General features: G+C 38.0%; 1 protein-coding gene across 1 annotated transcript; it reads right to left on the reverse strand.

Annotated features, from left to right (window-relative positions):
* Positions 1-3,468: 3,468 nt before the first annotated feature.
* Positions 3,469-24,983, reverse strand: LOC110367554 (glutathione hydrolase 5 proenzyme-like). Its single transcript, XM_036130325.1, has 12 exons — positions 24,802-24,983; positions 24,440-24,567; positions 24,214-24,309; positions 21,993-22,185; positions 21,749-21,909; positions 21,400-21,546; positions 20,878-21,014; positions 20,008-20,192; positions 6,500-6,591; positions 4,513-4,619; positions 4,253-4,363; positions 3,469-4,167 (listed from the first exon to the last, which is right to left on the reverse strand). Exons 1-12 carry the CDS (start codon positions 24,960-24,962, stop codon positions 4,018-4,020), a joined length of 1,668 nt encoding a protein of 555 aa, XP_035986218.1. The 5' UTR covers positions 24,963-24,983; the 3' UTR covers positions 3,469-4,017.
* Between the last annotated feature and the right edge of the window lie 509 nt (positions 24,984-25,492).

The raw sequence follows: 25,492 nt of genomic DNA on the forward strand, positions 1-25,492 counted from the left end.
TCTTAGGCTAGAAACAGAGGATCTTCAAAGGTGGATCCAGGACCGAGTAAGAGCTGAACACCAAAACTTGATTTTTGTGGTACCATTAGATTTGCAGGAAAACAATCATTAACAGACAAACAAAGATATGAAAACAAGGCCATTCAGTTCAAAATACCATAAGACTCTGCTTTTCGTAAATAAACTAGGTCCAGAAAATCCAGGTCCAGCGCAGTTTATGCCACATACAACATCCAGTTCAAACTGCCCCGCAGGCCAAAGTCCAAGGCATTCAAAACGGAGGGAGGGTTCATGTAGAAAGGCAATGGGCAGAGTTGGAAAAAAATGGGACAGTAATTTAAAGTGTAAGCTATGCCACCCAATCAGAGCAGATGATCCCCAACAGGTGAATTCTGGGCTGAGATGAGCTTCAGGCTTTCTTGCCTTAGCAGGAGGTTTCTAGCTCGCCATCAACACCTGACCTCCAACAAATTTTTTACCAGCTCCTCCTAGCTTTCCCGGCCCAACTACTTCCTGCTTATACAGCAGCTTCATTGGCTTTCCACAGTCATATGACAGTGTGGGTGTCAGAGCAGGGCAGTGTTACTTATTCTTAAGAGGAAAGCTAATCACAAAACTTTATGCCTGGATTACATATATTTTAAATATTTTATAATCTTACAAAATAGATGATATTTGGACCCAAGAGGAGTGCTACTATTCGATGCTGCAGAATATTTTTAACTCAAGTAAAAGTAAAAAGTAGCCATCAAAGAAATTATTCAGGTAAGAGTAAAAAAAAGTGGTAAAAAGGCTCCCACTCACTAACTTATCATGAGATTTGATTCTTATTTAAAAGTTATGTAATCAAAGAATAGAATATAATGTTATGAAACAAATTCAGGTAAGACTAAAAATTTAAAACAATCCAAAAATAACAGATTCTTGCAGAAGAAGCACTTTTCTTAAGCAATATTTTTTTAAACAAAACTTATGAAACCAGTGCTAGCCACGGTCATTTTTGGCACTGTATATTCACTTCATGTAAATGGCTCAACAGGTGAAAAAATGTTAAAACACAAAGCTTGTGTTCAAACAAAATGTCTCACTCTGACATAAATGTAGATGTCTCTGGTGCATTTTGGATAAAACAGTCAGTTCTTCATTTCAGTGAAGTATTCATGGTGGGTAGAGCACCCAGAACTTTGACTCTAGTAAGAGTAGCCATACTTCACAATATATTACTCAATAAAAATAGAAAGTACACTGCAGTGGTAAAGTTCTTAAAAAGCAGCAATTTGTTCAAAATTACTAATGTACATGTAACCCTAGTTACCTTCCTCTGCAGTCCAATCTTTAAAACCAACCCACTGTTATTAGCCCACCATACATTACAATCACCTTAAATTGATTGATTGATTGTCAACAAAAAAAAAAACGAATGTGGATACAAAAAAATATTGTTAGTTCCTGGGCATTTTAAAGTGTGTAGAGAAATGCAAATAAAGGTACTAACCCAATCACAGCCTGTGGTGCAAGTGGTTTAAACTTCTTGTGCTCACAATTAGATAAAATCTAAACAGAATGCACTGGGTGTGCAAAATAAAGGAGTGGTAAGAAAGACAAGTGTTTCTAGAAGGACTGGGCCCTCCACGCATTTGGAACAGGAAAATAAAAACAATAACTCACTCACTACAACAACAAGACTACTACAGAAGCTATTAATAATAGCATTCTAGAATAAGTTTAGCTTATTCTTATTGTCTCTCTTTAAAGTCAAAATGGCATGTAAACTATTATTTCTCTACTTCTAAAGAAATTAAATGATTACCCTTATTTCAAAGAGCTCATTGTTTATTTTTGTTTCATGAGCACTTCACTGTCAGGCTGCAGGTATACTTGCAGTTCTTAGACTATTTCATGTAGAATGGGAGCCAGAGCTTTTCAATTACCATTTTATTCAGAAAACGGCTTTGTCAAGTCCGACGACCCCAAAGCGCTTTACACTGCAATCAGTCATTCACACCCTGACGGTGTGAGCTATGTTAGTAGCCACAGATGCCCTGGGGCAGACTGACAGAGGCGAGGCTGCCATACATCTGCGCCACCGGGCCCTCTGACCACCAGCAGGCAATATGGTGAAATGTCTTACCCAACGACACAACGACTGAGACGGTCGGAGCAGGGATCGAACCGGCAACCCGCTATGACAGACTCCCTAACTCATGCACCACTATCTACACCGCCAAGAGGTAAAACCTAGACAGGTCACCAATCCATTCCGGGGCAGAATAAGTGCAGTCTTGTGGTTTATTTAGCTTGAGAAATGTTTACAACAACTCCTAATTTGTCAATGGTATTTTTTAAAAGTGCCTTAATAAAGTATTCATACCTTCTGAACCTTTCCACGTTTTGTCACACTTCAACCAAATCTTCACTGTAGATTTTATGTGCCGGATTCCGGCAAAGCAGTGCATATTTTAGAAAACATGATGCATGTTTTTTTGTGTCTGTCCTGTCTCATTGTGAAATTTAACATTTTTAAGCACACAATGTGTGAGAGCTACGCCCCAATAGACATTTTAAATAACCAATTAGAGAGCAGTATGAAGTCACATGGAACCAAAGGTCACAAAGATACACACACAGTCATTTGTCCGAGGCCCCTTAGTTTTTGAAACATTAAAATTAGGAGGCCAACAGAAAAAAATAATCACAGATAAACCCAAATTTGAATGGGGATACTGATAAATCTAAAGTCAGAGACACGTTATGAGAAAACAGATGAGATGGTTACTTTTTATTTTGTCATTTTGGTTCCTGCATTTTTTGATGGGCGTGATGCCCAACCACCCCCCTAATGACAAACTGCCACTGGTTGTCCTTTTCCTGACCCCAAAGTCGTGGATGGAGGGACTTGAGCTCTGGTGAGTCATCCAGAGTTGAGTTGAGGGAAGAAAAAATGTAACTCTAAATAATTTGATCTTAATGAACTTATTTTTCAGCAGGAAGATAAACTTAATTGACTTGAAGAAACAGTTCAAAATGTTGTATTTCAATAATTCATCGCAGCAATTTGTGATTCAGGCATACATGATTCAAAACCTATGGAGACTGATGATTCGCCAGAGGCACAAATTGTGTTCACATAGAAAAACTTTCAAATGGGAATTTAATTAATTGTTTTAACAGACATCCCTTACTAAGACGGTGGTGTGTGCCACAGCTTCATCATGAATAGCATTTAAATTCTGATATCCTGCAGATTTTGCATTGGATCTCCATATATATCAATCGTAAGTTCATTCATCATCATTTCAACAACACTAAATTATAGTGACAATACTGCCTGCCTTTTAGCTGCTTTTTTTCTCAGCTGAACCTTGCTCCTCAAAGCTCTTGAGGGTTTAAAAATAAAGAAAAGCAACCATCCCCTAGGAATGGACCGGTTTTCAATACGGTAACCTGAGTAAAATGCCATTGGTTTCATGGTATATGCAAACAAACAAAACAAACAAATCACAAAACAAGATGAAATGTATACAACAAATACTGGTAACCAGCCTAGAGTGTCACCTTTGTTGTCTGGTGTCAGATTCTCGTCTGTTTTTGAACGCTCAAACACTGAGAGAATTCAGCTTGCAGGCATGGTTATTAAAATAAGGTCTTTACACAAAACTTGGCTGTCATGTATTCATGAGCTCCATTTACATGTAAAAAATATCAAGTTACTTGAGAGACTTTGTGGATGATGACTATGACTTTCAATTCATTAAAAAACATTCAAGAAAGGGCAAAAATATTCAAGACTTGGTCATTTAAACACAAAAGAAGTGACAAAAACAGTCTTGTTTTTTCCATGGTGACAGCTTGTTACAGTCTGTGTGAGCTCATCAAAGTCACAGGAAGTCATGTTACTGCAAAGCCTCCGCAAATGAAACCTGTTTTTCCGAGTCTTGTTCAGGGAGAACAACAGGCACCTTCTGCTGCAGGAGGATCTCGGTCATTTTCAGGACATCCTCTGCAGCCATAGATGTGTCAATAACCAGCTGCCTCTCCTTGTTTCCTGTCATCAGACACAGCACAGACACATCCGCCCTTTTTCTCCACAGCATTAACTGTGGAATTATATAATCTGTCGGCTTGTTTCAGACTGTGCCCCAATGCTTTAATAGCCTCGATTACATGCTGAAGAGAAATAAGGAAAAATAGGATTAGGTTAAAGCTGTGCAGTGTGTTTCCTGACCCCTGAGAACAGTCACAAATGCATTACCTTGTCAAAGTCGAGTTCGAACTCTACTGAGTTTTCAGAGTCAACAAAGACAAGAGGAGTAGCAATTGCCTCCTTAAGGCTCTTTCCAAACCAAAGGTGGTTGATGAGGGCCTGCAAGAGAAAGAAGACATCCTGATGGGAATGTGCTGATAACAGTCATGATGATCATGAAGGAAGACCTAGCTGTGACTACAGCGAGGAGCATCAGTGTGCAGCAGTTAATTCTGAGTGCAATTATTGTGATTGCCATGGCCACGTACAGAGGCCAGCGCTGTTGTGATTATGCTCCCACCACTCGCTCCGGTCACTAGTATCTCTGAGTCAGACTTCAGCACAGCGGGGGCCATGGAGGAGGGGGGCTGCTCCCCTGCAGACACAACAAGAGCCATGACTGACAGCACAGACAACTGCAGTTCAGGCCAACATTGTCAAGAGAAGAAGAGATAAATGATTGGAAATGCTTTCAATGGAGCGCCAGTAAATAAATATGAGTCAGACAGAGAAAGACATGGAGTTCATCTTCATGTGTCTCATCTTTTGTTGAATGTCTCTTTAAAAAGGGACGTATTCATGCTAATTTGATTTGTCAACAGTTTTGTGTTTCAAATGTGTTTTCTTTTCTTTTTCAGACCTCAAACGCTGGACCATTGAAAGTAAGTATACAAAAAGTAAGAATATATGGCCTGCAACGGTTATTTATACTCCTTGAATGTTTTCATAAATTTGTCTGTATTTTATCGGAATGATATATTCAGTTTGAATGCAGAGCATCTTTATATATACTTTTTAAATTTTCCCCAAATTCTAAATCAGATTTAGGTCTGAATATTATCGTGTTAAATCATCCCATTGTAGTACTGATTGTATGTTTTGTGCCGGCCTATTGCTAGAATGTGAACCTCTGGGCCAGTCTTAAATATTGTGCATTCTCTCATCTGTTTTCCTTGTGAGATTTCTCTACAAATAGATCCATCCATCTTTTCATCAACTCTGACTAAGTTCTCTGTGACCGTTGAAGAAAAGGACGCCCACAGCATGATGCTGCCACCACCATATTACACTGTTGGGATGTATACCAGTTACAGATTGCTAATTAGTAGTTTTCTGAAAACAATTGGTTGCACTGGAATTTAATTAAAGGTTTCAAAGTTAAGAGATTGAATACAAACATATGCTTCACCTTCTTTCTTTTTTTCCCGAAAACTACTTAGTTTCAGACAAGAAACACGAAGAATCACTTAAGCATGACTGTTGTGAATGCACATGTAGGCTTGTTTTATTTTAAAACCATTTACATAAACAATTAAATTTGTGTGATTTCTGGAGGAAAGTATTATGGTTCCTTTCTTTGGGTTCAGATTTTAGACTGAATTAGTAACAAACAGAAAGAAAAGCCGAACTAGCACCCCTGTGAGAAATTTAATACAGAAAGGCTTTCAGCTAAATTCAAACTAATATCATGTTCACCCAACTAGACAAGCTAGATTGATAACGTGTAATACTGCACATCATCAATCTGGTCGCGCGTCTATTCATGGAAAGAAGGGATATTCAGTAGAACTTTCCAAGATGATTGGGTGAAGGGACACCTAGAGCCGCATATCAATGATTAGTTTTAGCCAATCATGGTATCAAATTAAAACGTAATAAGTAAGCCCCATGAGAAACAACAAGTTACGCTGGTCAGGGCACTTTTTCCTGTTTTTCTTTCAAAGAAGAAATCATGGATTCTGACTAAACAGATGTGATAACAGCAGCTATGCATTCGTCCTCCTGCGCTACCATGTCTTTCGTCATAGCTGTATGTCTCACCTCAAACCATAATACTCTGCAGCGTGATTGGCCCGAACCCTTTTTGGTTCCGATTGAGGCGGGAGCAGGACAAGATGGATTCTCATATGTTTGTGAACACACAAATTCAGCTTGCAGGCAAGATTATTGTTCACCACATTACCACCACACACAAACAAACCATTAAACCTGAGTAGATTACAGAAATGGAAACTGGATAGAAACCATCCCAAAACACAAGAAATGGGAGGAAACTGCTATTCTGGCATGATTAAATAAAGAGGGGAAATTTGATCTTATATAAAAGTTTACTTGAGTTTTTCACAATTCTTGCAGCTCCCCTCTCACCATTACTATAACAAAGAGAAGTAGGCAATCAACAAGTTGTATGAGACTGCAGGATCGCCCTTAACTGTCTATAGTATAAATGAAAAGACGTCGTATTAATCTGATTACCAGGAGAGATGTTATCGGTCCTTCCACAAAAGTCGATCAGCTCATTGTTTAGGATGATTCCAGTGCTTGAAGAGTAGACCCCAGAGCCAAATCTGTAAAGAACATGTGCAAGTTAGATAAACTAGGTGATGGTAGTCTGATAATGAAGCACTCTCTTTCTTTAGTAGCATCCTCAAAAATCCACCCATTTGTTTCTAAATCTTCCTACTCTATATGACCTGCCTCACTTCTAATTCTAAAGCCATTGGTTTGACAAAGTAGTGGGGGTGGGGGGCAATGGCCAAATAGTCTGGATCCAGATGGACCCAGATGAAGGTGTATGCACACATGAGATGCACAATCAGACTTGGTCAATTTCCAATCTCCAGTTTTTGTAAAATAGATAAATAAATCACCTGGTTAATTTAATCAATTCCTGGATTCTATGCATATTTATAGAAAAAGAATTTAGATGAGCTAAACTGAAAATATTTTGTTCCACCTTCCTGCAGAGATTGGTCATTAATATTAGAAGCAGAGGTGATGTCACACCATCTTTGTAAGGACCTGAAAACAGGGTTTTACAAATATGATAAAACAAAAACTAAATAACTACAAAGTAAAAAAAAAAATAAAAAATCAGCATCTTATATTATGATTAGCATGGCTATTGTGATGCATCCCAAAACTGCATTAATTTTGCATTTATTCAACTTAAATAGCAGGAGCAGTCTTTTTACCCAAAAACTCAGGGTTTAACATTATCCTAAATACTATTAATGAAAATCGCATTATTCTATTTTCACGTATATATGATTGCAAGAGATAAATTAAAACAGTCCCCAGGTCGAACTTTGGTCATGGGCCCGTTGACATTGAAGCTCAGAGCGATTACTGACAGCTTCTCGGTGCTCAGTCACACTGAAACAAACAGGAGGAAAGTGATCTTGACCAGACAGTACGCCATCTCTTAGTGGCGTCCTCAGTGGAATGAGTAGTGATTTGTCAACGGCACCCGGTTATGCAGGATTAGAATAGCAGTTAGAAGGAAGAGAATGGTGGTCAAAGTGAAGTAAAAGAGTGGGAAAAGGTGGGGAATGGAGGAAAGTGTCAGTGACAGAGTCAGTGACAGAAAGAGGGGAAAAAGAAGTGAGGGAAGTACACAAGGAACTGATAGTGAAGGCAAAGAGGAGTAAATGTTCCAAGAACTATTTATATGAATGTTATAGTAAGATTTGAGGAGGAAGAGAGAGTATAGAAAGTTGATCCACTGAAGTTAACTAAAACACTTAGAGCACAGGTTGGAGAAATCAAATATGCTTTAGCTACTGAGCGATGCACATCTTGTGATTGGGTGTAACACGGAAGGTCAGGTGGAAAAAGCTAAGAAACTGACATGGATGTGCAAAGTCAAAGTTAAAACACCTGCAAGAGCAGGTGAACAGAGAAATAGGGGAATGTGAAACAACTGGTTGGGAATCTGAGGAAAATAAATAGAGAAGTAAAGGAGACATTAGACAATGGCAGGAAACCAGTTTAATAGTGGAATGATGAGTGGAAATTAGTAGTAAGACCTTTACAAATACCTTTTGACCACTTAAGGCAATTAAGTGGTCAAAAGGTCTTTGTCATTTTCAACACCTCATTGAATATAAAAAAGCACAGGAAAATATGAGAAGTACAATAAGATGAGCAAATAGAACATTTTGCAGGGATGGGAAAGAACTAGAGGTAGAAATGTTGAAGATTTAGAAAGAAAAGTGAATAACGAAGATTCAATAAATTGTCCCTTTTCTACTGGAGAATTAAAAAGAGCTTCAGATAGAACTAGGAACAGTGCTCCAGGGAAAGATGAAATGTGTTATACTATGTTAAATATCTAAGTGATGAAGTATTAAATAATTAGTTAATAGAATTTAATAAGAAATGGAAAGAAGGGAACCTTCTATGTAGTTGGATTCTATTTAGAAAAGCTTCCTTGGAAAAACTATATAGAGCATATTATGGAAAAAGTACAAAAAAAAGTACTTAATATTATAAGGTGTCAACATGGGGTGCTAATTTTGATTCACTTAATTTAATTGAATTAATTAAAAATAGATTATGGGTGTGTGGTATATGGTTTGGCAGCTAAATCCCGGTTAAAAGATTTTTGTGTAATACAAGCTCGAGGATTGAGAATTTTTTTAGGGGCAATTAAAACAACTCCAGCATGTGCATTACAAGACATCAGTTAATGGTTAGTTACTGGATCAATTTGAAAGGACATAATAGGAATCATCAAGGTAAGAAAGTTAGAAAATTGTTGGGGAAAGAGGAAAGGAGGGAAAATACTTTCAGTGGATTGGGGATGATAGAGCACGAACATTTAAATTCTAAAATAAATAATTTAGTCCAACAGTATTATGGTCTTTAAGGCCCACATGGACATGGAAATATATTAATTCAAAAAGATCAGATTACCAGAAATTAAGAAGAAAGGAAAGGTAGTAGATATTTGTCAATAGTTTTATTCTTGAGTAGAAAATAAGTTTAATGATTATTTGCAGATCTTTAATATCCAAAAATTTAAGAAACTAGGGTTGCAGTAGTGATTCCTAAAGTAAATGTTAAGATTAAAAAATAACACATTTCTTGAGTATATATGCGTTAGAACTATGTTATTTTATTACTATATCATTGGCTCTAAAGTGGGTGGAGGACAGTAGAAGAAGGAAAACTAGAAAATTTCTGAAGAAATTTAGAAAGGTGCCTGCCTCGTGGTGCGTACTGTGCTAATTGCAAGAGTACCCTTGTGAATATCATATTCCTATGTTCATCACAGTCCCCGCAGTGAGCATTGAAAGGTGTCATGCTAAGCCAATGGAGCATATCCCTGACCTCCTAGGAGCCTCTGGTTTGCAGAGACCATTGTCATGGAAGCTCACAAACAGCTATAGCCCTCTCTTTCTCTGTAAAGGCAGAACAAACCTGGCTAAGCAGAAGTTGGTAGGACCTTCTTAGGGCTACTTCCGTTAGCAACATGCTAACCGTTAGCCGCTAACATGTTTGTGTTCAGTATCACCGCGTGATGGTACTGTACTAGTTTGGTTAAAATCCTCCACTGGGAAGTACCGCAAAAAGGGAGAAAATACTATGGGGTATTCGGGCATGGTTTTTGGCTTATTACGTCACCATGGTAACTCAAAATGGTGGGTGGTACAAAACGCACACTTCACGCAATCAAGACACACATTTTGATATATATATTGTGGGGGTAAAAAATTGAGACTCTTAGCTTTCCACACCAAGATTCAATCCACCAACCTCTTGCATGGCAAGCCCACAGCCTTTGGGCTATACATTAGACATATACAGTCATGTATTCTTGGGACTATAACTGTGTATTGGCCCATTGAAAAGCATTGGCAGTGATAATTTTTCCAATCGGAAGTATATACATAGTATAGAGAACTGTCCCAAGGACTGAACCTTGTGGTACTCCACAAGTGACCATAGAGTTTGAAGAAGATTTATTATTAACATGAACAAACTGGAATCTGTCAGACAGATAAGATTTTGTTATAAGAATTATTATTCTGAAGTCACTATGGCCTCACACCACTCGGACATAGGAGGCCTGGAGACCTGATGTCTGTGTATAAGTTCCACTGTTTGCCGAGTGCAAGGCTGAATGCTGCGTAGAATGATTATTGTCTATGATAGACTGTCTTTGTTATGTCTCAAACCAAGGCCACGGTGCAGTATTACGGGAAGCCCGAAAAGCGAGGCAGGCAGAGACAGGGCAGACGCAGACTGCAGCGGGACCATGGGGTGCGATTACTTTCCAACTATGTGAATCTCTGCTCTGTTTCTCAATAAAAGTGCTGGAACATCATCACCGCCGTCTCCTCATTAAGTAAAGATGGGAACTCAGTTACTATTGTTTAGAATTCCACCCAGAACTCCCATAACAATTTGGCGTAAACGAACAAGATCTCCGACCGACGAGCCGGGGAGTCCGGGGACAGGAGCTGCTTTGGCCAGCCCGGAGAGGTTATCCGGCCTCTGGTACCCCGAATAGATTTTCAAGGGACGTGGAGGAGCTCGTGGTCTCGGAGGGTCTCTGGGCGTCGGCGCGAAGATCCGAACCTTTCTTTCATGAGACAGTAAGGGGATTATTTTCCAGCTCTTTAAAAACAAACGCAATTGGTCAAAAATGCTTGCAAGCTTTTAAAATTTAAACCCCATTTAAAGTATACCTCAAGAAATTTTTAAATTTAAAACTGTAAACCTAAAAGGTAATAAAAGTAAAAACCGGTAGAAATGATTAATTATATTTATATAAAACAGGATTCGCAATACAGAACAGTGACTAAGGTTTTAACATTAAACTAAAATTCAAAATGTAATTAAAATAAGTTTTCAGCTGAAATACCGACTCTCATACTAGGAGGAGGAGGGGCAGAATGATTTTCACCTGGAGAACGGGTGACCAGTCTGAGCAGTTTGCAGCTGGTCCATTAAAGTCCTCTTGTCTTGGTTTTGTACAAGAGGCTGTCCACTTCTGTTGTGGATGAAAGCGGCAGGGATGCTTAAGTCCTTGACTGTTGCGAAGACGTTCGCAGCTTTGATAAGTGGGGACCCCGACCATTATACCAAAAAGGCGACCATCAGATGTGAGGCCTTTCATTTTAGTTGGTCGATCGTGCTAAGGACGAGTAGAAAATAATAATAAAAACACAAAAAAAGGATAAAATAAATAAAAACAAGCAAACAAACAAAAAAAGTCTGGATGCAGAAGAGTCCGTGTAATGGGGGAAAGGCAGAGGTTTTTCAGGGTCAAGCCTTGCCCCAGGGTGGGAGGTTCGATTTCATGCTGAAAAAGTAGGGGCCCAGAAGCATGACATGCATAAGTTATTTGAAATGATTTGATTAAACAGGGATATTTCTCACATAGGGGTTATTATTATTATTACTATTATTTTATTGCAGTACTCCTACTAAATAATAAAAATAAAATTAAGAGAGAAAAAGAAAAGCAAAAATTTAATAAAATGAATAAAAAAAAGAAAACGGAAACGGAACTAAAAGGACGTTGCATCGGGGGGACTGACAAGAGACACTTCCGTTATGGGTAAAAGTGTCCTAAACTGCTAATAACAACGTATAACTTTGAAAAATGGGTAAGCGTCCAGGTGTATGTGAGACACAGAGTTGTGTCCTTGCGGGGCTGAAATGTAAAACCGCGTGTGGACGAAACTTTCGTGGGTCGTAACCAGCACACGCTCTCCCCTTTTTTAAACTAAGCGGGAACTTAACGCGTTGAAAACATCTTTCGGCGTTGCCGTTGCCGTTTAAAAATTATGAAAAACATAGACTATTTAAGATAGTGAAAAAAGCAGGCCTGCACGTGTTTGTTTGTCTGATTGTCATCGTTTCTATGTATCTGTACGTATGTAACTGTACGTATGTATGTATCGTATGTATGTATCGTATGTAACTAAAAGTTCATCTGTGTGAATTAATTGTTCATGGTTTCAGAATGTTCATTTGTTTTGGGAGAACTGCAGCTCCGTAATTCAAATGACATTTTAAACATGGACTATGTTAACAAAAAGGTAAAGGAAAAGAGATATTTAAATAACAAAGTTTTTTTTTTTAACATTAAATATCCGGACCAAATTAAATTGATACACGGTGAGATTAACATGTCTTGAACGAAAATATTTCATCTTTGTTAGACAAATGGAACTGGTAATAAGCCACTGAGCTATATAATACACTGGAGTGCTGATTTTGCCGAAAAACTGAAGTCACTGGCCACCATCTTGCTCCTCCCTACTCTCACAGAATCCCATAGGATTTGGTTGCAACAACAAGCAGTTTTCTGGCTCAGTGAAAACGTTTCACAGGTAATTCTACAGTCAGTGGATGTACTAACACTATCAACTACTAGAAAATTAGGTGCTGAAATATTTTACATGTTATTCATATTATATATATATATATGTATATATAAGTATGTGTATATGTATATATGTATATATATGTATACACATATGTAAATATATGTTTTTGTATATTGTTATTTATATATTTATAAATGTTAAACATATATATTTAAATAAATAAAATGCAAAATATTTCAGCACACGACTTTCTCAGTACTTGATATTTTTAGAACATAACATAAAACTATATGGTATTTGACATTTTAAAAGTTTTAAGCTCCCCTGAACATGAGAAAATCCTTGTTATTCGATGCTGTAGCGCACATATTCCTTAGTTACTGGGGGGAAATAGGGAGTACCAATATGGAGGCTGGTGGCTTCAAAGCGACTCGTTCTAACAGACGGTGATTAGCACTCCAGTGTATTATATAGCTCAGTGTAATAAGCTTTACATAAAGCTTCTTGAGTTTACTGTATGAAATTAGATCCTATAGCTTGTTTTTTTAGCCCTAAAGTAATTTAAAATTACTGAGATCTCATTTCTTATAATAATAATGATTCATCACAAACCAGTCCATGTGAAAGAAGTTAAGAAATGCATGATCTTTAATTTAAATAGATGGGAAAAAAACTGCTTTGAACAAACTGTATGGAACTAAATATGAATTGCTTTTCTAAGGGTTCTCTATTAATTTATTTTATTTCTTTTTACTTGGGATTTGAATGCAACTAATGATAAACATTTTGAAAAGCGTCAAAATATCAGAAGGCCACGTTTCACGCGTCAACAGTTACAAAATCATCTGATGTTATTAGTTATGCTGAGCTGAGGCGAACCTCAGAGGGACAGTATAACCTGAAACAGGACAATAGATATGGTAAACAAATCTGATCATGATGTAAACATCTGAATGTTATGGCAAGGCTGGGTCTGTGTGTTCTGGCCTAGGGCACGAAAACTATTACCTGACTCCGCCAGATAGATTTGCTCCGCATATCCATCTGGAAACCTTCCGTTGAAGTAATTTTGGGAAGGGGAGAAAATACTGGTTAGCTGATTGGCCTATGTTGGTGATAGACGGGCCAAATGAACCAATCAGATTCGTCGTCGCCCTGTTACGAGCGACGACGAAAACACAACCACAAGCCAAGCTACTCTTGCTGCTGCAGGTAAAGGCTCGTTAGCTCAGCAAAGAAATACTCTGTAATTCCGATAAAACTTGCTCGATAGCCACGCTAACGCTAGTTTCATCGGCTGAAGCCGCCATGTTCTTTAGACTGAACTGTCGCGCTTCCAGTTGCGTCACACCTCAAGCCGCCTCAAAGCCAACGCTGATTGGACGTTCGTTTGGTGAACGGCTCCAAATTTTCTTTAACGGAGAGTAGCCAGACTGATCTGCGAGTGAAACCTCAAAGCTCGCGAGATCAGGATGGTCTCACGAGGCTACGAAAACTATGTCAGAGGGAAAAATAAAATAAAGCCAGCTTCTGAAAGGTTAAATTCTAATTCTAATCTTGGTTTGTTTTGGGTAGCCTTCTCAATGTGCTGAATTATGGGGAAAACTCTTATCATTTATAGAGAAACACTGGAAGTAAAAGGGAAAAATCATTGCTTTAAAGTTTCACCCTTGACCAAATAAGATTGAAAAGGTATATATAAATAAAAGTATTACTAACAGCAAATACACATGGTCAAAGGACCAGAAAGAAATCAAAAGTTGTAATAAGTTAATAATGTATGACATATTGGAAAATACATAATTGTGCTCCTTGGAAGACAATTTTGTTTTAGTTTTTTTGGTTATTTTTTTATTTTCTTTCTGTTGGAGGTGTTTTGAACAGAGTTTCAAAGGAAAGGTGAAGAATACATACCTTCCCAGGATCAGCAAGAAAAAGCAGAACAACATCACGTTAAAGGGACACTAAGGGGACCAGGGTTTAACTGCATGCTATTAACACTCTTGTTTTTCTCTGAGTTATTGCTTTCAGATTAAAGGGGACGCCACCTTTCTGCCAACAGAAGACTCTGAGAAGACTGAACACTAAATTATACTTAGTTTTAACCAAGTTATGTCAGGAGATCTTCCAGCTGGCAAAGGTGGTGTCTTAATGATGTTTGTTGCTTTCTGCTATTAACAGCTCTATCTTTCTGCTTCTTTTTCTTTGCAAAGAAACCTGGTCAATATGATAGGATTGTGCTAACATAGAGATTTAGTCTCATTTTAGACATTCTCAGATGCGAGAGAATGCAGAAACAGTGCCGCAGTGCCATGGGGGGCAGATCCTTGGGACAAGGACTAAAGGTGATGTCATTGACTTCAGCCTGATCCAGTTTTGAGTTTTATTTTGTCAGAGACAAAGTTTGATTTATTTTTTTTCTATCCTTTTGTTTCTTTTATGTTAGTCATGTTAGAGGGAACACTGTAGTTAAAATGTTTGTGACTGTTTTGCTGTAATTTCTTTTCAACCTATGGAGCATTTCTTTGGCAAAAAATACTGGCAGAATTCATTCTGTTTGCAGGCGTGAGGACTGGAGGATGGACTCTTGATGAGAAGGAGAATGTTGGGCTGCTGAATTTAGACATTGGACTGAAAAAGGACAATGAAGGACTATGACTGAGGCATCGGACAACCTTCGACAACAAACACAGATGAGTTCTGCAGACACGACTTCATGCATTTCACTTCAGATTTTGTTGTACACAATTAAAACAAAACACACATTATGAAACACATTAAGATTATGTAAAGGTGGAAAACTTTTAAAGAAGCACCTTGATGGAATCATAGAGCAACTTAAAAAGTTAAGTGGGTATTATATCAACAGTTTAACAAATAAATGAATTAATTAGTTTTCACTATATACGTAGAGTAATCTGAACTTTAAATAGCATTTCATTTAATAAACATCTTAGAGTAAGCTGATTTCTGCTACTCTGGCAGGCTTCAATAAAACGCAAAGAAAAGGTTACTGGCTAAAATGGATAAGGTTGCAATAAAATTAGCAGAATGACACATCCTATTAACTAACATGGGTAAATTTAGGATTAAAGCATCAGTGTACAATGGTTACAATATTTATGGAGATTTAATATCTTTCAACTAGAACACAAATAACTCAAAAGACTTTTTAACCAGTTAAACATCCTAAGGGAAAAAACACAAACACTGAGTTTTAGCTAACTGTTAACCTGAGGGCTTTTAGATCAGGATAATTTAATGGTTATCGTCTTACATACAGAAAATAAGTAATATTAATTAATTAGATTAAATTATGTGGACATTTTTGATCTGGTCAGGATTGCTGGGGGCTGTGATGATAAAAGGGTAACAGCTTGAAGGTGATATCTCTGAGGAACATCAAAGCAGCAAAGACATCCCACATTGGAACTCCTGTTGTGTAAAGAACATCTTGAACGGGATATAAGGTCCTTACAATGAGAGACGTTCCACACAGGGGGGTGTGGAGACCCCTGGGGCATGGCACCCAGCAGGGATGAGCTGCTGTGGTCTGGAGCTGTTGTGGACTGGGCACAGCTGGTGGAACCAGCCTGGACCCACAGAGAAGACAAGTGGGTCCCACAGGTTACCTGACACCTAACACTGACTGTAAAGGGTTCTGGGTTTTCAGGGTTGCTGAAAACAGAAAGCTTCAGAGAACCTTAACCCTTCCTGACCAGGCACTCAAAATATATAGATCAGATTACCGAGGCCTAGACAAATAGGAACGCAGAGATGCGTTCATCCAAGAACTTCTTAATCAAAGTCCTTAATCCTCAGTTTAAGAAAATAAATAATCACAAAGTACATAATGTAAGGTTTACTTTATTTTAGGATTAATTTGGGAACTAATTCTAATTTGCTTAAGTAGCTTTAGTTGTTCAACAATGTTAGAACATTTTCAAAAAGCTTTCCTGCTCACTGCTTTGTTTTGTAGAACCTTGGCGTCCTTGAACAGTAACAGCATGGTATAAATATTTTGTCTTTTCTGTGCAGAACGGCACCTCACTTTTTTAAAAAAAAGAGAGAGAGAAAGAGGGAAAAGGCTTTCACATGGAAAGGCTTTCTTTTTCTCAGTTGGCTTTTTAAAATAAAATGGGAAATGACATGAAACGAATATGTTTATGAAATTATGCTGCAGAGAACTTCAACTGTCAGACAACAACAGTTAAGACACACATTAAAAGCATTCTGTTAAGAATTATTATGAATTTACTGCAGATACATTTGAACTTAAAGACTACTCTTTTAACTAATAATTAAATTGCAGAATTCTGAGAGCTAAATAATTGTGGACAGAAATATCTTGAATGTGAAAGTGCTTGGAGGATGTTTTTTAATAAATGATACATGGATGGGGGTTTTGATAAGAACACTAATTGCACCTTGTTTCTGTTCTCCAGTGGAAACAAGGACTTGTGTCTGCAGACCATCTTCACAAAGTGTTTTATTAGCGAGAAATGCAAAATAAAATGCTCAGTGCCCATCCAGAACTGAACGCTTATTACCATCTAGCTCAATCGTCCAGCCTGCGAGGAGGAACCAAGAAGAGGACTGGGGATGAAGAAGCCAGAGAACTCTGATTCCTTATTCTTCAATGGGAGGAGTTGCCTGAAGAGACCCTAAGCGCGATTAGATTATTTTCTGCCTTGTGCCTAAGTGGCCTGAAGGCTTTCTTAACTTTGCGTTCTTGACGTTTCAGACTCTTCTCATATTGTGTTACTGTTTGTTTAACTCCTCTGTTCCACTGACTCACATGTTTGATTTTTTTGTGTTATGAGATCTACACTTTAATGTTACATCATGTTGATCAATATGGGTTTATGAAAAAATGGAAACTGTTTGCTTCAGACACACACAGATCTATGGTTTATGCACCTTTTTGATTTGATATAGGAAGAACCAGGATCGGATTGGCTCTAAAGATCCTTTAATATTAGCTGGTAATGTTAACACTTAGATTCAATACAGGGTTTTCAGGCTCACATTGGCCGAGAGCAGATCTCCCTGGGAGGGGGGCCTTGCAGTTTTTACTACCCCCTCGGGGTAGCTTTTTCTGTTGTTCCCCTGCCCGCACTGAACCTCTCCTGCCTTTGCTCCTGGTGTTGTAAGTTTGGAGTGGTGGATTATCGTCCGTCGTAGGGGTAAGTGGAGAAAGGAGTTGGAGTTGGTATTCAGGGTGGGGAAGAGTAGATGGATTCGAACTTGGTTACAGAACAGGTTTAGCTTACCATAGTCTAATGTAATTTTAAAATAATGTGCGCATAGGGACCTAAAACAGGCCTTACTTAATTAGATGAACCCTAAATTGTAGATAAAAGCTAAACCTTTGATCTTCTGTGTTAAAGCTCTATGAAGCATTCATGTTGATCTGTACTAAAAGTTCCAGCCCTACCCGGTTCCAACACGGGAATCCTTTTAGTCCCACTTTACGAGTTTACAGAAATGGTTCCTCTGTGCTTTGTTCACATTTTCAAGTGATGGGTCATCTTGTTTTGTCTTGATGCTGACGACGCCATCATCATCATCAAAAAAAAAAAAAAAAAAAAAAGAGAGGAATGTTATAAGAATTATTATTCTGAAGTCACTATGGCCTCACACCACTCGGACATAGGAGGCCTGGAGACCTGATGTCTGTGTATAAGTTCCACTGTTTGCCGAGTGCAAGGCTGAATGCTGCGTAGAATGATTATTGTCTATGATAGACTGTCTTTGTTATGTCTCAAACCAAGGCCACGGTGCAGTATTACGGGAAGCCCGAAAAGCGAGGCAGGCAGAGACAGGGCAGACGCAGACTGCAGCGGGACCGTGGGGTGCGATTACTTTCCAACTATGTGAATCTCTGCTCTGTTTCTCAATAAAAGTGCTGGAACGTCATCACCGCCGTCTCCTCTTTAAGTAAAGATGGGAACTCAGTTACTATTGTTTAGAATTCCACCCAGAACTCCCATAACAGATTTAAACCAGCCTAATGCTTTCCCCTTAATCCCTACAGTATGTTCAAGTCTTTCTAGCAGAATATTGTGATCAATTGTATCAAATGCAGCACTGAGATCTAACAGGACAAGTACAGACACAAGTCCGTTATCTGAGGCCAGGAGAATATTAGTGACCTTCATCAGAGCTGTTTCAGTGCTATGATGAGCTGTAAAGCCTGAATGAAACTCCTAGAGTATGTCATTACTTTGTAAATGTTCACATAGTTGATTAGCAAATACTTTCTCAAGAATTTTAGATAGGAAAAGAAGATTGGATATAGGTCTTTAATTTATTAAGTCATCTTAATCAAGAGATGGTTTCATAAGTAAAGGCTTAATAATAGTTACTTAAAAAGCCTGTGGTATATATCCATTTATAAAGAATAGATTAATCATATCTAAAATAAGGGCATTAATTAAAGGAAATACTTCCATAAATAACTTGGTTGGGTCTGACATACAAGTTGAAGGTTTAGATGAAGCTAAAATTTTAGATAGCTCAGAAAGCTCTACTGCATCTAAACAGTTCAAACACCAATAAGGTTCAAAAGATTCCTCCAACGCTGCCTCAGTAAATGAGGCAGCGTTGGAGGAATGCACAAACATGGACGTTGTTTAGCTAGACAAAACAACTCTGACTGTAGCAGTCTTTTATGAAACCACAGGCTCTTGATATAACCTAACATATCCTTATATCCCACTTATATGAAAATTTTCAGTTTGAGAGGTTTCAAATACGTCTGACTAGCTGTTCCACTACGCTAAATATTTTACTTTTTCAACAAGCTCACAGTCTTTTTACATCTTTTTTACTACAGGTAGATAACTTTTAGTGGTCATAACTTCACAGAACCTTTCTTCATAATATACAATCTAAGCCTTTAACTTTTAGATTTTTAAAAGCCTGTCAACAAACCCAGCATGTTCCATGACAGACATGGATTGGAAGCTCAAAACAGTAACTTTGCTGTGCTCTGCTGAGCCTTCCTGTTATCCTCTGAAAGCCTCACTCAAAATAAGTTAATTAATATATTCTGATATCACTCTAGATCTTCGGACTTCATTTTAAACATTTTGCTGATGCTGTAAACACCTAATTAGGTCTTCTTCACTTAACAACAACTTGTTGAACCTTGTGTGGTGCATTTACTGATGCAAATTTTGGCGTTCTGGCTGATCAATGCCACTCAATCTGAGACGCTGCCAATCAGCCTATTCCATGGCGCATCTCTATTTTACTTTTTTTATTCAGTTTTTCTTAATATGCTGCATATGTATTATATAAGCCATTGACCACATACCATGCAAAAAAATATCATAAACTAATCATACTGAAGTAATAAACTATGACTGCAAGCCTCAAAACTGATCAATATGGTTAGAATTATTACTTAATTTTTCCACAACTGAGTAATTTTTTTAAGTATGACTGACTGGAATCGTTATTCTCGTCAATGAAATCAGCTGTAGACCTCCAGCAGAAGGTATTTTTCTAACCCTCCACTCGCAAACCTAAGATGATCTGTGACCCCCCCCCCCCCCCACCCCCCCATTTAGTCAATCCTCTGTAAACTATCTGTAGGTGTTCCTGTCAAAGCAGAGCTTATCAGATACTGACATGTAGTTGATGGTGCTGGTGACGGCGACGGCTGATCCATCTCTAGCCAGGACAGACACATGTGTGGTACCCATGCTGTCCAGATACGAGGGGACATTATAATACTCGGGATCGTGTGTCCTGTTGTCGCTTATCAGGCTCCGTATGTGGTCAGCAAAGCTACCTTCTGTTATATTCTTTGCTCTCTGTGAAAGATTAAGGAAGCACATTAATAAAATGCAATATCATGAATAAGAAAATTATTAAATATAAGGTTAGCTTCAAAGCAATCTGTAAGCTGTTTTCACTCATTAGACCTTTTGAGCTATTTTGCCTTTAAAACTCTAGTGTTTTAAAAGTATGGCTTTTAATATTTGCAGAATGAAAACATTTAAATGAGACAGAGAAATAATACACTGCATTTCACTTGCCCTTAAAACTCTCAGTAACAAAATCCCACCATTTGCTATCCAAAAATAATGATTGGTTGACAATTTCACTGATAAACCAGGTAAAAAGAACCCCAGGCGAGAAAAGACAATGCCATGGATATAAACTGAAAAAAGCATATTCTCATTTTCACAACAACTCAAACCAAATGTAGGTCAACATGACAACTAAAATATGACGTTTGAAAACACAAAGAGCAGGAAAAACAAGAACGAAAAATCATCTGATTCCAATCCCCCGCCAACTTCTTGGTGCAATCTCTAACACTGAATACCATCAGCAAACAGGGTTAAATCGGAGGAAATTGTGGTGGCTCGCACTTGACCTTAAGCTCAAGTTGTTGCAATGACCCGGATAACTGAGAATTTGAACAGGCACCAACTACCATGTGTAAATCAGTGAACATGTACTTTGTGTGGCATTGTTTAAATTAATACTTACTTTGATTTCTTCTGATTTGAAGTTTGGATCTCCGATGTACTTCTTTAGTCCGTTGGTAAATTTAAAAGCTTCAACATAGCGGTGATAAAATTGGGTCTTTTGATCAATAGACTGAGGTGATGACTTCATCTGATACCCTGTAAACCAGAATAATAGTTTATTTAAATACAGTATGTTTTTGTGACTGATTTCATTGTCACTGTACATTATTTTCTACGCTTGGTCAATACTCTTCAAACACATGACCTATATAAGATAAGATAAGATAAGATAAGATAAGATAAGATAAGATAAGATAAGATAAGATAAGATAAGATAAGATAAGATAAGAATATATTTATTGTCCCACAATGGGGAAATTCAGACTCTTCCCATATGGCCTATATTAGGATAAATGTTCCAAAAGGTAACAAGAAAAAAAAATCAGTCCCCTGTTTCAAACATCTTTTTTTCTATGATGCTACTTTTTGAATGTTAACAGTATAGAGAAACAGCAGCATGTCATCTGCATCCAGCAGGAACCTTTCATAATGTTGAGGATGAGGCTGAGGAGTGCTCCTCCTGAAGGGGGCGGGGGGATGTACATCTGGTACTCTCCCATAGGGACAACCCACGCATCAGTTACTGTAGCCTTATATGATGCCAAGTCCAGCAGTGTCAGGACTCCTCCTGGACAAAAACAGGGAAACAAATCATTTCAGCTGAGCAGAGGCAAATATCATAAAACCAGTCCACATAAATCATGTCCTGTAAACTGTCTCAGTCTGAGTGCGTACTGTAGCACTTACAGATCAAATTGAATAGTTAGCTTATAATTGGATTACTGCACCATGCAGACACAGCAAGCCGGTGGAAACTCTTCTGACAATACCTGCTTCCTTCACATCACGGACTAAATCCTCTGCTATCTTTCCAGTGTAGAAGGCGTCTGATCCGTTGTTTGCAATCATCTCCAAAGTGTCGGCCAGTTTCTCAAATTTGATAATGTCTCCAGACTTAAGGAGATTTCCATTTTTATCTGAAAATGCCTTCCTGAGAACAGTAAGAGAGAGGTGCAAATGTTTAGCTCTCCTCTATGTTTTGAGCCACACTGGGAGTCTTGTCATCTTACATACCACAGGGACGGCATCTTGGTTTTGTCAATGTTGCTGATAGCGCCACCTTGTACTGGAGGAATAGGGAATCCCTCTCTGGCCAGCTTGATGGTCGGCTGAAAGAGGTCGGCCCACGGCAGTTTTCCATAAAGTTTGTGAGCCATTTCGTAGCCTCGAATTTCCCCTGGGACCCCAATCCATATTCCATTACCATCTGCACAGATGGATGAAGGGACAGTGTTTGAATATTTATTTTGTTCTGCGGTGTGGTGTAATTGGGTATAGAGCAGAAATAAAAGACATCACCTTGGTTATTTTCATTTAATACTGAGTCTGTCATAAATATTAGTGCTAAACACTACTAGCAGGCCTATGCTCATCTTCTGCCCTCAAATCACAAGTTATTATTCCGCCATTTTGAGCCCACTCAGCGATGTTTTCATCTACTTGAAAAAGGAATTTTACTGTGTTCTTTTATTTAGATTTTTTTTATTTATCATGATAAAATGTGATAGAGCATGAAAAAGTCACCCATTATTATAGTGTGAAAGGGAAATGATTCATGTCTCTCTTTATATTTCACCTATTTAATTTGTCAAACTTGTCAAAGCACAAACCTGAAAACTTTGGATTCAGCCAATCTGAGTCAATTCTTTGTTAAATTACCTTCAACTGAGTTATATTGTTGCCATTTCTTCCTTGTTAAATATCTGAAGCTCAGTCAGATTGAATGGAGAGCGCCTGTGGACAACAATTTTCAGTTCCTGCAACAAAGTCTCTATCTGATTTAGTTCTGGACTTTGACTAGACCATTCTAATAAAATATCCTCTACCGTGTCATATCTGTTTCAAGGTTATTTTTATTATTATTCAAGAATTGTCCTATATTTAGCTTCCTATCTTCTTCATGCAGGTTTTCAGATAAAACTCATCCTCATCATGCTGCCACCACAATATTTTACTTTGATAATGACATGCTCAGGACAACGTGCAGACTATTTTGTGGGATTAAAACATATTTATTTCTTATGAAATAATGTAATGCAAACACAAATTGGGCCCCAAACATTTGACATTTAAAAATATATTTTTAAATACAATTTCACCTCAGACACATAGTTCAGTCAAAGCTGTGACCTAATGAAAGGCTAATATAATTTTTTTTATACATATACATATACATATATATACATACATATATATTCTGTAAAAATACCCATACACTACATGAGAATCTCTGTTAACCCCACTAAGAATAAAACACTGAACCAGTTGCTATTATAGCTGTATGTTTAAGGTTTGAAACAACGAAATGTGAAAATCAGTTTAAAATTCAGCAACTTACAATGTATTAAATTCTGATATACATTGAACTGAGAGGAAAGGTGACCTTTACAAAATGACGGCTGCACGACACGACAGCGCCAACAGACATTAGTGGTCCTTAAATATGTCTATGTTAGCACCCCCTTTGAACTGCACAATGTTGCTTCGACACAACTTCCTCTTCTGCCAGACACCATTTCTGAGAATGTAATACTCTTCCTGCCAAGTCTGAGAGAGCGGAAATGCGTTGGTAGGTTAGCACAGTTGTGCCATGCTTGTACCTCTTTTCAGATGATAAATAGTATTCTGTGAGATTTCTAAAGCTTAGGAATTGCTTTAGAGCACAATGCAGTTTTACATTTTGCTAGACCCTATCCCTGATCCGTCTGCATTGTTCCCATGAAGCTTTCAGGCTTTTACAGAACAGTTTGAATCTATGCCATATTCTATTTTCTAATCGGGTGACTTCAGAAGCCCATTTGTTACACTGGGTGTTATTTTGGGGGTTCAGAGGACAGGCGACAGGAGACAAAATGCACATCATGCTTTTCAGGTTTTTGATTGGGGGAAAAAATGTAAAAATTATGTCATCATGCATATTTTCCTGCACTCTAGAAAGATGTACTAGTTTGTGTTGGTCTGTCACATACAATAAAGTATACTATAGCTTTCTGGTTGTAACCAGAAAATATTTCAAATAGTTTAAAGGGTATGTATACTTTTGCAAGTAAAAAAAAAAATCCCTGTATACAAATCTTTCCACAACAGACTGATTTTTTCAGGAGCACAGAGGCCTGTAAAGACAGTTCAAAACAGATACAGCAGGAACAACAAAATATATTCTCTCCAGAGATCTGGAAGAACACTTAAAAGTAGTAGATCTAGTTGCATTTGACACGCGGCAGCAGCAACCTACCTGCTAACATTTTAGACGACCTGGGGCAGGACTTCAGCCGATCAGGGTTCATGTTTGACGGTGCCGTCTCCCTGGAGTTGATGATCTTCACATTACCTTTAAAAATATGTTTACACCATCAGATATCCTCACTAACTATCATAATAACAATTTTATTTTTTTCATCTTTTAACACTTTAATTTTTGTTTTTTTAATAACTTTATTGCTATCACACTTTTTCCTCACCAGAGCTGTCCATCACCGTGAAGATAGAGCCCCCTCCGATCCCAGCGCTCTGTGGGTTCATGATGCCCGTGCACAAAAGCGCAGCAATAGCGCCATCTACCGCTGAGCCGCCTCTCTGAAGAATGTCCCTGGAAAATGAGCACCCGTTACTTCTGCCATTCAGCTGGAAATGTTGTTATACACCTGCATTGGTGTCTGTTCAGCCATGCCAGCTTCCACGTTATTTAACTGCACACTAAAAGAATATTATCTGAAACGTGTTTGTTCTCACTTCTGAATCTCAGATGTGTGAATAATCCCACATCGTGGCTGTTGTGCGTAAAAGGAAGTCAAAAGTGAAACCATTATTAAATATAACTCACCTTCCAATCTCTGAGCATTTTATTGCGTCTGCGGCCACGGCGGCGTTGCGGAAAGTGCCATTCGGGCATTTTAAACTGCTAATTGTAATGAATATGATTACCGCAATGATGGCGATAACTAGCAGCAGCGCGCAACAAATGCACAACTTAGTTCTCGCCATGCCTCTCTGCTGACACTAACCCGGCTGATGATGAACCAAACCGAGTGAGCGCATGACGGCGTATTTTGGTTGGATCAGAGGGGGCGGGAACCGCTGGGCTTTCTCCACCTCCTGCCTAAACTGCAGAAAATGAAAGTTACTCTGACTGTACAGGGGATGAATGATTCAAGTATAGCAATTACCGCCTTGTGAGTGATTCAAACTGTGCTTGTAGTTTTACTTGGAAAAATATGCTTGCATTATATATTATATAATATATGAAACAAGCAAGCAACCAAAAAAACGGCAGTTGATATATATATATATATATATATATATATATATATATATATATATATATATATATATATATATATATATATATATATATATATATATATATATATATATATATATATATATTATAACTACTGTTTGTTTGCTTGTTTGTTTTTCAAGACAATTTAGGTTTTTGTACCTACCCGTGGATCAATTATGGACCGGTTGATTAGACTCAGTAAGTAATGGGTTTGACCAGGACTGGATTGGCA

This window comes from Fundulus heteroclitus, unplaced genomic scaffold (genome assembly GCF_011125445.2).
Source record: "Fundulus heteroclitus isolate FHET01 unplaced genomic scaffold, MU-UCD_Fhet_4.1 scaffold_337, whole genome shotgun sequence".
Lineage (NCBI taxonomy): Eukaryota > Metazoa > Chordata > Actinopteri > Cyprinodontiformes > Fundulidae > Fundulus > Fundulus heteroclitus.

Bases quoted from the DNA above. Each gene is read 5' to 3' on its own strand.
- LOC110367554 (XM_036130325.1), bottom strand. From the start codon at position 24,962: ATGGCGAGAACTAAGTTGTGCATTTGTTGCGCGCTGCTGCTAGTTATC. The intron at 21,910-21,992 runs GTATGTAAGATG...TACTGTTCTCAG, and splicing joins ACCAAGATGCCGTCCCTGTG to GAAGGCATTTTCAGATAAAA. The intron at 21,015-21,399 runs GTTCCTGCTGGA...TCTGGTTTACAG, and splicing joins CATCCTCAACATTATGAAAG to GGTATCAGATGAAGTCATCA.